Source organism: Natator depressus, chromosome 8 (assembly GCF_965152275.1).
Source record: "Natator depressus isolate rNatDep1 chromosome 8, rNatDep2.hap1, whole genome shotgun sequence".
Lineage (NCBI taxonomy): Eukaryota > Metazoa > Chordata > Testudines > Cheloniidae > Natator > Natator depressus.
Genome location: NC_134241.1, coordinates 3,186,133 through 3,201,032, shown reverse-complemented (window position 1 = coordinate 3,201,032; position 14,900 = coordinate 3,186,133). Strand labels below are relative to the sequence as shown.

General features: G+C 45.8%; 1 protein-coding gene across 1 annotated transcript in view; it reads right to left on the bottom strand.

Annotated features, from left to right (window-relative positions):
* Positions 1-14,900, bottom strand: part of ADAM19 (ADAM metallopeptidase domain 19) — a 48,585-nt gene that overhangs the window by 20,220 nt on the left and 13,465 nt on the right. Inside the window, exons 4-9 of the mRNA XM_074960218.1 lie at positions 8,660-8,738; positions 7,031-7,107; positions 4,813-5,005; positions 4,460-4,525; positions 2,126-2,197; positions 1,176-1,342 (exon numbers count right to left, since the gene is read on the bottom strand). Coding sequence (XP_074816319.1) covers positions 1,176-1,342; positions 2,126-2,197; positions 4,460-4,525; positions 4,813-5,005; positions 7,031-7,107; positions 8,660-8,738 — 654 coding nt within the window. The remainder of the gene's footprint in view (positions 1-1,175; positions 1,343-2,125; positions 2,198-4,459; positions 4,526-4,812; positions 5,006-7,030; positions 7,108-8,659; positions 8,739-14,900) is intronic.

Sequence of the window (14,900 nt, the reverse complement as noted above, 5' to 3'; positions counted from 1 at the left end):
AATGAAATGGGACAGCGATATAGTCTGAGGTGTTGTAGAAACCAATGCTGACTGTAGCCCTATGAACTTACATCAGACCATAAGGAAATGGCTTCTTCGTTAATACCTTTCCTGCTATCTTCATAGTTTAGCTTTTCAGCTCCACCATTCCTCTTCTAGAGCTAATAGTTCACCTGACACCATGATCAAGCCATCTGGACTGTGCAGCCAATCCGATTGCTTGTAATGGCCTGGTGATGTTCCTAGCAGATTACTGACTTCCTGGACTTGGAAACAAACACACAAGAGACTGTCCACTGAAAGTCCACCCCAGGCTGTATCCTGAGCCCACTGTATGCTGGGGCCACACTTTGGAAATTTAATGAGTGCTGGGTGAATACGCATGCAGTGCAGACATATTCTAGGGCTCACTAGCTCAGTGTGTTGATTTAAGGAGTCCCCAGTGACCTGGAACGCTACACTGCCCTTTCAAGTTTTTAGGGTCTTATAAGAAAGCGGTGGCTTGGGGAATCATGTCTGACCAGACACCCAGAACAGTATCAAAAACAGGGTAAATCCATCTGTGAAAAACCCCACGGAAAAGCTGTTGTATCTCTGCATTTTCTTTTCACTGGTTCTCAGTCCACTTCCCACTACCTGCTAATGGGAAATTCTCACTGGAGAAAGAGCCAGAACTAGGGAGCTGCTGCAGATTGTTCTTCTAACAGGCCCACCTTGCTGGCCCTGTATCCAGGGGCACTAATCAGATCAACAGGATGAGTCACTCTGATCAGCCAGCTTGGTCCCCGCCCGATGCGCCAAGCATGTCAGAGGCAGAATGATGCACTTGCTAACACAGGCCCTGTCCCACAACTGGCTGAGTGCCTCCTGCAATCTGCACCCACTGAAGACTGTACATCTTGCCTTCCGGCCCAGATCTTCAGAAAAGTGGGTGCACTATTGTGCATGCAAAGATGCGCAAGAATTTGCACGTGCATTATGCAAATAATGGAAATGGCAGTCCCCCGCTTCAATGCACATGTTCTGTGACTGCATACCACTTGGGGATATGCACCTTTCTAAGGCTCCAGCCCCATGAATGTGTTCCAGCGAGAACCTTATCCCTGCTGATTTCACACCTTGTCCCCAGATCCCTTGGGCAGAGAGATTGTGTTATTCCAGGAAAAGCAACATACGTGATTAACTGGGCATTGTCGTGCTTTTTGCGGGCTAGCAGCTTGCGCCTCCAAGCGAGGAAGGACCAAAGGGTGGAATGTGAATTCTCGGATACATCACACTTATTTCGGTCAGTCCAGACCTCCAGCCCCACCAGGGCAATCCGAATGTTCAGGGACTTGTAAAACTAGAAGATGCACAGAGAAGAGAGGAAAGAGCTGATCAACTGATTGCTGCTGATTTTTCTCCTCGTTTTAAACCGTGAATATAAACGATGCAAAATATGTGACTTTTGTACAATCAGACAGAACCATAGGTTCAGGGAAAGTGGGTCTCCCTAGAAGCATGTTCTACCCTCAGCTCCGGGATGGGAAGAGCCCGGTCAGCATCCAATACAAAACCCTTCCAAAGCAAAATCTGGGCTGAATGCCAGATGTGGCACTTTCATTTTGTGGCGAATGGTGCTCAGGAATCATAGAATATCAGGGTTGGAAGGAACCTCAGGAGATCATCTAGTCCAACGCCCTGCTCAAAGCAGGACCAATCCCCAATTTTTACCCCAGATCCCTAAATGGCCCCCTCAACGATTGAACTCACAACCCTGGGTTTAGCAGGCCAATGCTCAAACCACTGAGCTATCCCTCCTAGTAGTTTGCTGTAAGCGATGAAGGTCATCCACAATAACACAGCTTTGAGAAGAAACAATTCAAAACGCATCGAGATTTTCTTGCTAACAGCCCTGTAAGGAAAGGGGATTCCCTCTCGGCTCCCCGTCTCCAATGCCTCTGCTCAGTGGAACTGTTCTGGGGGTGCCCTCCAGTCTACACAGTGCTAGGTCATCGGGGAGAGGGAGCCAAAGGGGAATTCCCTTTGCCGAGAAGGAAGCTTTCTTTCTGGCACAAGAAGTTCAGGTGATTGTGTTTCGCTGAGATTTCAGCTCCTTTCCCACCGGTTACACACCTGGCCTCACCTTATCTACGTAATTAGCAACCACCACTAGTTTATTCTTCGTTAGTTGAAGGTCATAGTTATTCTTCTGAAACTGAATGAAACGAGCACAAATCAGCATCATCCTTTAAAAACAAACAAGAGCGTAACACACATTTAACCAGATCATGTTATTCTGAAAATACTGAGGTGACTAACCCAGTCAGCGCACATGTGGTACCCAGGAGTCCTTCTTCAGTGTATACACCAGACCCCTATTTGCAACAGGAGGAGCTACACATGTCTAGATCTCGTAGCACTTCTCCCCGTGCTCTGAGCTGGCGGCATCATATCACCGTGACGCTAGTCATCGAACAGAGCAACGCATGTACATCCCAGGTGAGAATCCCCTCGCCAGACAGTTACGTAAGGAGCGGACTAATTTGCCATGTTAAGCACAAGGTAATGTAACTTCATGCCTATAATTAGCACAACCACAGCGCTTATCACAGAGGATTATTTACACAACTACTTACCGGACAAGAATGACAGCTGCATTGCTTCATTTAAAACACTTTTGGCCCATTGAAAACATGTGATAAATAATGAGTTAACTTGGCAAATAATGTTTGATTCATGTACTTAAAACAAGTTACAAAAAGATCTTTTAAAAACAGACTGGGTGTTTTCACTGGAAAAGCTGGGGCATTTTTTCTTTTAGGAATGGGCAGTTTGCATTGATCACATCAAGGGTTTGACTAACGAAAGGGTGAAGAACATCTGGTAATCCCTGAATAAGCTGCATTTTCTCACAATCTCTGCAGTTTCCTGGTGCCTAACTGAGGAGAAACACCCAGAATCTGCCTCTCTAGTGTCATTCAGAATAAGTTACAGCCAATAGCCCTGAAGGAGCTGTGCAATTTTAGCATCAGGTTGTAACTTTATGAATGGGGCTGACCCCCCTACTCCACTCTATGCTGATAATTAAATGATCAATTAAACATTGTCAGGTTTGGGATGGTATTGAACAGCTTCGACAGAAAGTTTACATTCGCAGCATCTGAAACCTCAGCAAGAGCTTTCTTTACCTCCACCATTAAATACCAACCGAGAATAGCTAATCACCTGGATTTCTTTAGGGAAGAGACAGGGAGTAGAATTAGGGGACCAGGTTATCCCTGAGAAATCCCACAACCCCAAATCACAATCTATAGAGAGCCAGGAGTAACATCATTAAACATGGAGCTGTGTAACTGAATCAATGCTCCTGCATGCTGGCTGCTAATAAGATATAGAGCCTTTTCACTTCAGGGCACTGGTTAGTGTTACCCGGGGTTTTCAGAACCCCAGCAGGGGTAACGTAACTGTTTCACTTCAGGAATAAATCAATGGGAACACAGCAATTCTGTCTGATAAAAAGATTAATGCAAGTAAGCAAGCTCTATCTAAACTGCAGTTTATTAGATTTAAGCACACAGAGACATAAGCGATAGGTTTCGAACATCCCAGATATATACCTGAACTCTGAAACAGTATTAAGTAATTAACAGCGGGTTCGCAGTGGCCAGTTGCTCACCCACCAGGGAGAAAAGGTGTCAGAAAAAACCTCTCTCAAGATGGCTTAAGAGGACTGCTCCAAAAGTACACTCTTTTATCTAGACATTTTATAACTAACTTCTACAAAACACATAGGTCATAATGACCCTACTGGATCTTCACTTTTCTAACTTTCAATAAACTTCTAATGTCAGAGGCATCTAGACTCAAAGTTTCCATCCTCTTACCTTCTTTCTGTCTCTGTTATTTACTTTTCTTTCCCCTCCTCCCACTCTGATTAGCAGAAACTGCCAGCTAGATTTTGACCTTGTATCTAAAAGCCCGCTTTCCAATTAACCGTTAACTATGTGGTGTTCTTTTTTATTAATTCATGGTGGCTGAGTGCTCATAATATGGTTGCAATTGGCTTGATCACATTCTGAGGTACACGCACCCCTCAAATCCATGGTAACTGTTAGTAGTCAGTGCAGACTGGTAGTGACAGGCAATAGTTACATCTCTGATGGCTGTGCAGTGGCCTACTTGAAATAAGTGGGTGGCCTCAATCCTAGACACTTGTCCGTATCACAGTTTCCATCTCCTATTGGCAATAAACGGCATCTTTCCTGGGTATTCTCGGAGTAGTCAGGGAGGGACTAGGAGGGCAGGGAAGTGGAACCCCCTTATGTACACCCTGTCGGGGTCCCTCCACATCAGGGATAGCTGTGATGGCAGGGGAAAGCTGCCCCTGCCACTGTCTGCCCTCTACCTGTTCTGCAGCTAGAGAGATTTGCCATGGACCCAGTTCTCAGCCGGTGTAAATATGGTGTATTTCTCTTACCTCTGCAAAATCAGCCACAAGCAGCAGCTCCACGTACTTCGTAGACTGCAAATCCTCCCGCTTCACCTGTGACAGAGCACCATGGAGGTTCGTTGTGGTTAATCATTTTTCTTGTCTGGCAATTGCTGCCTTACTGACGATGCCCCTGCCCCCCGTTACACATGGACACTTGTTTGCTTGAGCAGCCACTAGTTCCTAATCACTGTCTTCCTTTAGGAGGAACTATAACCCCTTGGTTTCATTTCCATAGCCCTGCTCTTGGAGGACAGCAGTATCACCCTGCTCACAGGGGATGAGCCACACCCTGCCGCGTGTTGCACATTAGTGCCCTAGCTTACATGGTACACACTCACCCTGTGATGGTGTGCTGTGGCCTGGCCTGTCAATGTGTTGAGCCAGTGTGTGGCTGTCATTTCTTCATGCAGATATCCACAAGTCCCCTTGGGAAGCCTCAAATGTTCTGATCTGTAGATCAAGTGTTGATCCTGGCTATCGGGGACCGGCTCTAAGATGTAACTGAGGTTGCTGCTCAGTACTATAAGACCACTGTTGAAATAAGAAGCAGTGAGAGAAAGGATAGTTCAGTGGTTAGTCAAGGATCCAGAAAACCAGCATTTAATTTCCTGCTCTACCTGTGCGATCTTGGGGAAGTTGCTTAGGCCCAAAGCCACTAACTTTCACTGAAATCCTTTGACAGTCTGGGCTTTAGCTTCTCAGTGTTTCTGTTCCCCATCTGTTCTCTGGGGACAATAGGGGTGTTGTGAGGATAAACACATTAGTGATTGTGAGGTGCTCAGATACTGTGGGGGAAGGAAGCTAGATAAATACTTCAGACAGGGAAATGATGTTACCAGTTAATACAAGAACTTGTTGAGCTTTTTTTGGTCTAAAATATTGCGCACCAAGAGGCTGATCAACTGAATCACAAATTGGCATTTTGACAAAACAAGAAAATGTTTTGGTTTTTTCATCAACAGAAATTTGAGGTTTTGGGGTTATTTTCCTCCTTAGGTTTTTCCTCCATTTTGAGAAAATGAGGCAGCACGACTGCACGTTAGCCGAACTAGAGCCGTTTCTTCTGACGCTAAGAATAAAGAACCTGGAAGAATGTGGGATAAAACAGAAGCAGGGCACACCTGTGATTTCTTCTGCTTTTTTATGGCAAGTGGATTATTTATTGCAAAACACAGGTGGCCACTTTGTCCTGTTTATACCATCAGATATTTATCTACATTAAAAGCACTTGAGGTTGCTGAGGGTTTTTTTTGGCAAGGCCTGTTTCCTGACTGGACTAAATCTCCCCAGCCCAGCTTCCAACCAGCTTTCAGCTGGAGCTGACTGCAAACAGTGTCCTGTTTATAAACAGATGTGAAGTATCTTAACTAAAAAGAAAAGGAGTACTTGTGGCACCTTAGAGACTAACCAATTTATCTGAGCATAAGCTTTCGTGAGCTACAGCTCACTTCATCGGATGTACCGTTGCGTCCGATGAAGTGAGCTGTAGCTCACGAAAGCTTATGCTCAGATAAATTGGTTAGTCTCTAAGGTGCCACAAGTACTCCTTTTCTTTTTGCAAATACAGACTAACACGGCTGTTACTCTGAAACCTATCTTAACTAAGAGCCTTCAAGTGCATGTGATATTTAGGGTTGCCAACTTTGTAATGTTTAAAAAATGTTTAAAAAAAACCTCCCCTGCCCCACTCCTTCCCCAAGGCCTCACCTCTGCCCCGCCTCTTCCCCCAAGGCCCCGCTCCTGCCCTGCCCCTTCCCCCTGAGGCCCCACCCCCATTTGCTGCCATTTCCCCATCCCTCCATCATTCACGGCTTTTCCCCTCTCCCCCTGTCCCTGCGTGGGTCGGGAGGGACTCTCCTGCAGAACTGGGGCAGGGAGCTGCAGCCGCCCAATGCAGGTAGGAGGTGACCTTGACTGAGTAGGGGCCTGACCCAGGTGATGACTTGGCATCTCCCCACCTCCCGCACCCACAGTAACCGGACTTTGGGTGTCCTGTCAGTAGACCTGACCGGATACCGTCAGGTCCCATTTTCAACCGGACAGCTGGCCACCCTAGTTGTGGGCCCAGATCCCCAGCTGCGGTAGGTGAATGTAGCTCTGTTGATTTCATTAGAGCTATGCTGATTTACACTTGCTGAGGATCTGGTCTTTTTTTCTGCCCAGGACTAAAACTGGTTAGAAATTTGTCAAACGCTTTTTAAGTGTGTCAACTCCAACAAAAATTCCTGTGGACAAAATATTCAGAAGTTATTTATTTTTACTCAGTTTCCAACCAAAGAGTCAGTTCCAACTGGGAAAACAAGGTTTCGCTGCAATACTTCAAAAGTTCAAGTCGAACCATTTGTTGAAGCCGACCCTTTCCCACACAAAGCTTTGCTTTTGACCAATCCACGTTTCCTGGCCAAAAACTTTTAGTTGGAAAATTCCTGACCAGCTCTAATGCTAACAACCTTGCTAGGGAGTCACATGAAGGGCTGCCTGGAGACCTTGGAAAGGATGAGGGGAGGCCAAAGGACTGTCAGATGCTTGTTTTGTCAGGGCTTGCCTGAATCTTACCGTAGCCCTTTGCATGCGCTGAGTGTGACGCTGGATTGTTCCATGCCTCGCACAACACCATGGTAGAAGCAATGGTCCTGGAAAGGAGAAAGGAGATTGTCTAAGGAAGGAAGAGTTTGGTGAGTTCTTTTATTGCAGGAGGGTGGAATTAACACCTGGGCAGAAAGGACCAGTACAGGACCTGGGTGCGCAATGACAGAGCCTTTAATTCTCTCTAGTACTGTCCCTCCTGCCACCAGGTGAGACTTTAATGCAACAACAATAACAAAAAACAGCAGTCCCCTGATTCAAACCTAGCATCTCGGCTGTCATAACATGGCCTTGTGGATATGCATGAACATGCTCTTCATTGCTAATAAAATCTAAGGTGCTGTAACGTCCCGAGGAAGCTTCACAGACGAGCAGACCAGGCTGCAGCACTAAGGGCTTGATCCAAAGCTTGTTGAAGTCAGTCAATGGGAATCTGTCTATTGACTTCAGCTGGCTTTGGATCAGGCCCTGAAGAATGTGCTGACCTCATACTTTAGTTCTATAAAGGGTTATATGTTATAGACCGGAAAGTCCATTTAGATGGGCTCATCTCAAGACAAAAGGCAGACTATGGTAGGAACAAGGAAGCCACTAGGGTCAACATGCTGACAGCATTCCATCACAGCCCAAACGCCTCACCCAGCTGTGCGCCTCTGGGAGGAGAGAGGGGAGCAAACAGTAGCAGGGAAAATTCTCTCATCGTCTTTATCTTTTCGTTTAAAATTCTAACTAATGTATATCTTTGTGCAATTGCAGCCGAGAGTCCTTGTCTGAGATCAGCAATTCATGATGGTTTTTCTGACCAGGAGCCAGCTGGCATGGGCTAGTCTCGCAAAGGGCTGGGAACACAGCAAGCATGGAGCTTGCACTTTGCAAAGGGCAGTGTCAAAAGCAAAGGGATGAACAGCAGCATTGGAAGACAATGGGGCTGAGTCTCCTAAGTCATTTCAGTGCTTTGGAAAATTCTCTCTCTGCTCTGGTTTATATTCGTTGGGGTGAGCCCAGATTGGGTATTTGGGATCTGGGGAAGACCTTGGCTTACAGAAGTGGAAAAAGCAACATTTTCCCCAGGTCTTCGCTTTCAAGAGCTCCAAAATTCTGCAGAGACTAGAAAGAAACAGCGAGAGGCAGGCAAAGGGAGAGGTTTCCCTGCAGATCTCTGCCACTGCTCCTCAGACCTAATATGCAGCATCCGTCAGACTGTGCCCACCAAAGAACGCATCTGAGATGGGACCATTGACTGGCCAAAGGTTTGGAGGTGCAAACAGTTGCCCACTAGAGATATCTACAGGATGAGAATTCCAAACTCAAGTCACATTCCACCCAGTCCAATTGGAAACTCAAGTCTCCAGAGGATGAAGCCCCGTCCCCTCTCTGTACCCTCTCCTTGGATCCGCCTGCACCGGCATAGAATCATAGACTTTCAGGGTTGGAAGGGACCTCAGGAGGTCATCTAGTCCAACCCCCTTGCTCAAAGCAGGACCAATCCCCAATTTTTGCCCCAGATCCCTAAACGGCCCCCTCAAGGATTGAACTCACAACCCTGGGTTTAGCAGGCCAATGCGCAAACCACTGAGCTATCCCTCCCCTGATACTTACTGTGTGGTTGAAAGTGATGGTGTGGGGCATTCCAGTCTGGGTATAGTGGGTTTCAGTGTAGCCTGGTGCAAAGAGGTGCCTACCAATAGCAAGGCAAAGACAAAAAAGGACATTTCTTTAGACTTGGCACATTATTATTGAATCCTCTCTGCTGGGATCTCTGACAATCACAGTGCAAGAAGGGCCAGATCCAGCTCCCGTTTAAATCAATGGAAACACTCCCATTAACGTCAGTGGGTGCTGGACTGGGTCGCAAGGCAGTTAGTGTGGGAGTTCTTTGTTATGAGTCTCATAGACTTCAAGGCCAGGAGGGACCATCATGATCATCTGGTCCGACCTCCTGCATGTTGCAGGCCACAGAACATAGATTCATAGATATTTAGGTCAGAAGGGACCATTATGATCATCTAGTCTGACCTCCTGCACAACGCAAGCCACAGAATTTCACCCACCACTCCTGCAAAAAATCTCTCACCTATGTCTGAGCTATTGAAGTCCTCAAATCGTGGTTTAAAGACTTCAAGGAGCAGAGAATCCTCCAACAAGTGACCCGTGCCCCATGCTACAGAGGAAGGCGAAAAACCTGCCCTTCAATCTGCCCTGGAGGAAAATTCCTTCCCGACCCCAGATATGGCGATCAGCTAAACCCTGAGCATATGGGCAAGATTCACTAGCCAGATACTACAGAAAATTCTTTCCTGGGTAACTCAAATCCCACCCCATCTAATATCCCATCACAGGCCATTGGGCCTATTTACCATGAATATTTAATTACCAAAACCACGTTATCCCATCATACCATCTCCTCCATAAATTTATCGAGTTTAATCTTAAAGCCAGATAGATCTTTTGCCCCCACTGCCTCCCTTGGAAGGCTATTCCAAAACTTCACTCCTCTGATGGTTAGAAACCTTCGTCTAATTTCAAGTCTAAACTTCCTGGTGGCCAGTTTATATCCATTTGTTCTTGTGTCCACATTGGTACTGAGCTTAAATAATTCCTCTCCCTCTCTGATATTGATCCCTCTGATATATTTATAGAGAGCAATCATATCTCCCCTCAACCTTCTTTTGGTTAGGTTAAACAAGCCAAGCTCCTTGAGTCTCCTTTCATAAGACAAGTTTTCCATTCCTCGGATCATCCTAGTAGCCCTTCTCTGTACCTGTTCCAGTTTGAATTCATCCTTCTTAAACATGGGAGACCAGAACCACACATAGTATTCCAGGTGAGGTCTCACCAGTGCCTCGTATAACGGTACTAACACCTCCTTATCCCTACTGGAAATACCTCTCCTGATGCATCCCAAGACCGCATTAGCTTTTTTCACAGCCATATCACATTGGCGGCTCATAGTCATCCTATGATCAACCAATATTCCAAGGTCCTTCTCCTCCTCCGTTACTTCTAATTGATGCGTCCCCAGCTTATAACTAAAATTCTTCTTATTAATCCCTAAATGCATGACCTTACACTTCTCACTATTAAATTTCATCCTATTACTATTACTCTAGTTTACAAGGTCATCCAGATCCTCCTGTAGGATATCCCTGTCCTTCTCTAAATTGGCAATACCTCCCAGCTTTGTATCATCCGCAGACTTTATTAGCACACTCCCACTTTTTGTGCGGAGGTCAGTAATAAAAAGATTAAATAAGATTGGTCCCAAAACCGATCCTTGAGGAACTCCACTGGTAACCTCCCTCCAGCCTGACAGTTCACCTTTCAGTAGGACCCGTTGTAGTCTCCCCTTTAACCAATTCCTTATCCACCTTTCAATTTTCCTATTGATCCCCATCTTATCCAATTTAACTAATAAATCCCCATGTGACACGGTATCAAACGCCTTACCGAAATCTAGGTAAATTAGATCCACTGCGTTTCCTTTGTCTAAAAAAATCCGTTACTTTCTCAAAGAGGGAGATCAGGTTGGTTTGGCACGATCTACCTTTTGTAAAACCATCTTGTATTTTGTCCCTTTTACCATTGACTTCAATGTCCTTAACTACCTTCTCCTTCAAATTTTTTTCCAAGACCTTGTATACTACAGATGTCAAACTAACACCCACTGCTGTAATAGACCCCTAATTTCTGGCTGAGTTACTGAAGTCCTCAATTCATGATTTAAAGACTTCAAGTTGCAGAGAATCCGCCATTTACACAAAACCATGCCCCATGCTGCAGAGGAAGGCAAAAAAAAAAAAAAACAACAACAACAAATCCCCCCCCCACCCCCCAGGGTTTCTGCCAATCTGACTTGGGGAAAAATTCCTTCCCAGCCCCCAATATGGCGATCAGTTAGACACTGAGCATTTGGGCTAGGCCCACCAGCCAGACCCCTGGGAAAGAATACTTTATTGTAACTCAAATCCCTCCCTATCTAGTGTCCCATCACTGGCTGTTGGAGATATTTGCTGCTAGCTGTCACAGATGGGCTACATGCCATTGTAGGCAGTCCCAGCATACCACCCCCTCCATAAACTTATCAAGCTCAGTCTTGAAGCCAATTAGATTTTTTGCCCCCCACTGCTCCCCTTAGGAGGCTATTCCAGAACTTCACTCCTCTGGTGGTTAGAAACCTTTGTTGAATTTCAAGTCTAAACTTGCTGATGGCTAGTTTATCTCCATTTGTTTTTGTGCCCACATTGGCGATTAACTTAAATAACTCCTCTCCATCCCTAGTGTTTATCCCTCTGAGGTATTTATAGAGCACAATCATATCTCCCCTCTGTCTTCGTTTGGTTAGGCTGAACAAGCTATAACAAACACAGTATAAAATTGAACGAAGTGAAAAAAAAAAACATGGCCAATGGAAGATGAGCCTTTTGGGGGCAGTCACTAGGGAGCTTTTCTCTGGTACATATTCCACCCTCTGCCCTGCAACATTTACCTCTAATGCAGCACTTTCCGTCTGCCAAGCCCTCCACTAACACACTTTCAGAAACAAGAGAGGGGCTAATGGCTTGCACAAAACATCAATGCAATCAGAGCATCTGCGAGACCAATATTATATGTCTCCTCTCCCTGCCCAGAGGGAACTTGAATGGGGAGAGGCTCAGAAGTTCAAAGGTTAATGGCCATTGGCACACAAACACTGCATTCAGATAATTTTGTCTCATGAAATACACTCATACCTGTAAGTGCTCAGCTAGTCATCTTCCTAAGTGCTCCTTCAAAACATTTATTAAATGAATCAGGACAAAGGAAAGCATGCCTGTGAATCCCAAACTCGGCCACTGAATGATGCCCCGCTCTGTAGCACTGTGCCCACACGGCCAGGCCCCTCACTACCACCACTGTATTTTGGTTCATTCATAAATCCTGCCCCTGGTTTCAACAAACTCAAATAGTAACATTTTAAAAAAATGAAATAAATAAATAAGACTGCAAAAAGTAAAAAAAGCTGATGCACCAGCCAGGTTCCCATGGGACACGGAACTGCACTAAATAATAATTACCTGTACAATGATGATTTTCAGAGACTTGGGGATGCAATATGAAGAAAACCACAAGATTTCACCTGAGGTTTTTAGACTGCAAACTCTACAGGACAGGGACTGCACGTTCTTATGTGTTTGAGCAATGCCCAGACCAATGGGTTCACTCATCCTCTGGTACTATTGGCACATAGATTCAAAGATTTTAAGCCCAGAAGGGAATGTTTGATCATCTAATCTTACCTGGCCATAGAATTTAAGAATAGGAATGGAAGGGACCTCCTGGTTTGAGTCCAGTCACAGGCTCCTCCATTAGTGCAAGTAATTTCATCCAGTTACTCCTGTACTGAACCGAATAACTTGTGTTTGGCTAAAGAATCTCTCCAGAAATTCATCCAGTCTTCAGCTGAAGACACCAAGAGATGGAAAACCAACCATCATCATCATCATCTCAAATGAGAATGGGGTTCGTGCCCCTTGTGTTTTGACATTAGGCCATAAAAGTTGTGATCCAAATTCATCATGGTTGAATCCTGGGAGTATTCAGATTCAGGGTTTTGGTTCAGTCCAACATGCATTTTGGGGGAGGGGGATCAGCTATGAAGTCTGGATCCAGCTTGAGCTACAAATTTCCCCCAGGGCTCTGGGCTGTCCATGGCTGCGTGCTGTTATAAACCCATCTCTGTTCCTGTTACAATGTAATGGCCCGAGAATGGGTTCAGATGGTGCCATTTTTCAGCTTGCAAACCCTTCTTGGCATAGGAACAAGGCAAAGTTTGACACCCTATTCAGGACCTGACCCCGTGCTCCTTATACAGGCAAAATCCCCCCTGAGTTTTACAAGGAGCCTGGGATCATGGGAAAGGCAAAGCAAGCTGGACTGCTCTCAGCACTTCATGAGTAAGCATTTGGATTGGGTGCCAGGGGCGATGCTGCTGTACTGCCGTCTCCTCCTCCTCTTTCACCCAGGTGGTCGAGTTTGCAAAATTAGGAAATAAGGCTGGCTCGTGAATGGCAAACCGGAGAAAGTCACAACCCGTCTCCATCTCAGCAGCAGCAAAACAGGGCAAACCCCGGCGAAAACCAGCCACCCCATCTCTAAAAGCCTGTAAAACGGCCTTGTAAAGTGATCGATCACAGATATGTACAAAGCACCCCGTGCTTTACTGTTGACTGTCTAGGCATCACACTTGGCATCACGCGAGGATGCCATAGTTGGGGACTGTGATAGTCAGCCTCTGTGCCAGCTCCTACTCAGCTGCTCCTCAGTGGGAATTGTTACATTCCAGGCAGCGGATTTCTTAAAGTGCAAGGGCAAAGTGGGGTGGGCAGAATGTGCTTGTGCCCTTTTTATGCTTTATAAAAAAGGCCTGATGCGTTGTGGGTTCCGCCCTCTTCCAAGTAACAAAATTTAAATGGCTGTTTCTTTAAATGGCTTGTTTTTTGACAGGATGCATACAGGTCTTGCCACTCCTGGAAGACTCTACAATTAGAGAATTAGCAAGTTTAGGACATCAGAGATACCAAGAAAGTGAAACCTGACTGACTGAATAAAAATCCCTTCCCCTTTCAGAGTGTTTGAAACTCTTTCCTTTGCCCTATATTTAACTCAAACCCTTGTGAGAAAAGCTCGGGCTGGCTTTGTTAAGGATTCAGCCCAAAGCCCCTTCAGTTAAGGGATGGAAAGACCCAATCCACCTCTCTGAGTCATCCAAGAAGTGCTCCAGCAAAACCAGGAAAGACCAGAATTCCCAATATTCCTAAGGGGAAAAAACAAGCAATATATAAATAAACAAACTCCAAAAACTTTTCTAGGGGGAGAATAAACCCTGTCAAGTCATCTTTACAAATCACAAAGAAGGAACCCCCCCCACCACTATTTTTTTATTCCCCCTTTGCAGGTCGCCTCTAGGCAATGTGACCGCTCTCTCCCCAGCAGGCAGCATCCAGAGACTTCCGTGTAGGTTGCATTTCCCTGAGCTAAATGTAAACAGCACTCTCAAAAATGACCTGCAAGTGTCTCATCGCCTGAGATGCCCCTTTCGCCCTCACCAGGCTACAATGGAAGATGTTCTTTCATGCCACAGACAAGACTGCCGCTTGCCTCCATGCAGATAATCATTCTCTTCACCTCGGGGAGAAGCAGAAGTCATGTTTGGCAGCGTTCCGTTTGAGCCCAATTGATGTCTGGAATACGACTGCTTTTGTCTCTGCTTTCAAACTTCATTGTAGCCCAGCAAAGCTCATGTGGCTTCTTTCTGATGTGCTAATGCTCCTCACTGGGTACCTCATTATTGGCCCGGCCTTGAATAGTGCTGGTATCAGCTATTGCATATCTGTAAACAGCAGATAATCACAGAAACACCATGCTACAGAAAAACGTCTCCCTATAATCTTCTCCCTGAGTATCCTAGTTTGCTCAGCTGAAACGAATGCTTCATCACCAAATTGCATTAACTTCCAGGAAATTGCTTTGAGCAATGTGTTTATGAGAGGCTCTGGATTGTGTGAAAGTCTCTGCTTAGAACCTATGGGCAGATCCTCAACCGATGCAAATTGACGTTGCTCCGCTGAAGTCAGGAGGCAGGATCAGGCTCCTAGCCAGCAGCTCTGACATCAGTGAGGCTCTGGCCTTCATTGCCCACTTTTCAAACATGCTTTCTCTGGCACTATGCGGTCGCTTTGTGCCAAACTGCTAGCCCTAAAGCTGGCATCACTGGCCCAGAGGCAATCACCCCACTGCAAGGTGGTACAGGGCCAGCCAGCACAGGTGCTGTCAAGCTCTTTTCCCCCACTCTGCTGATGGT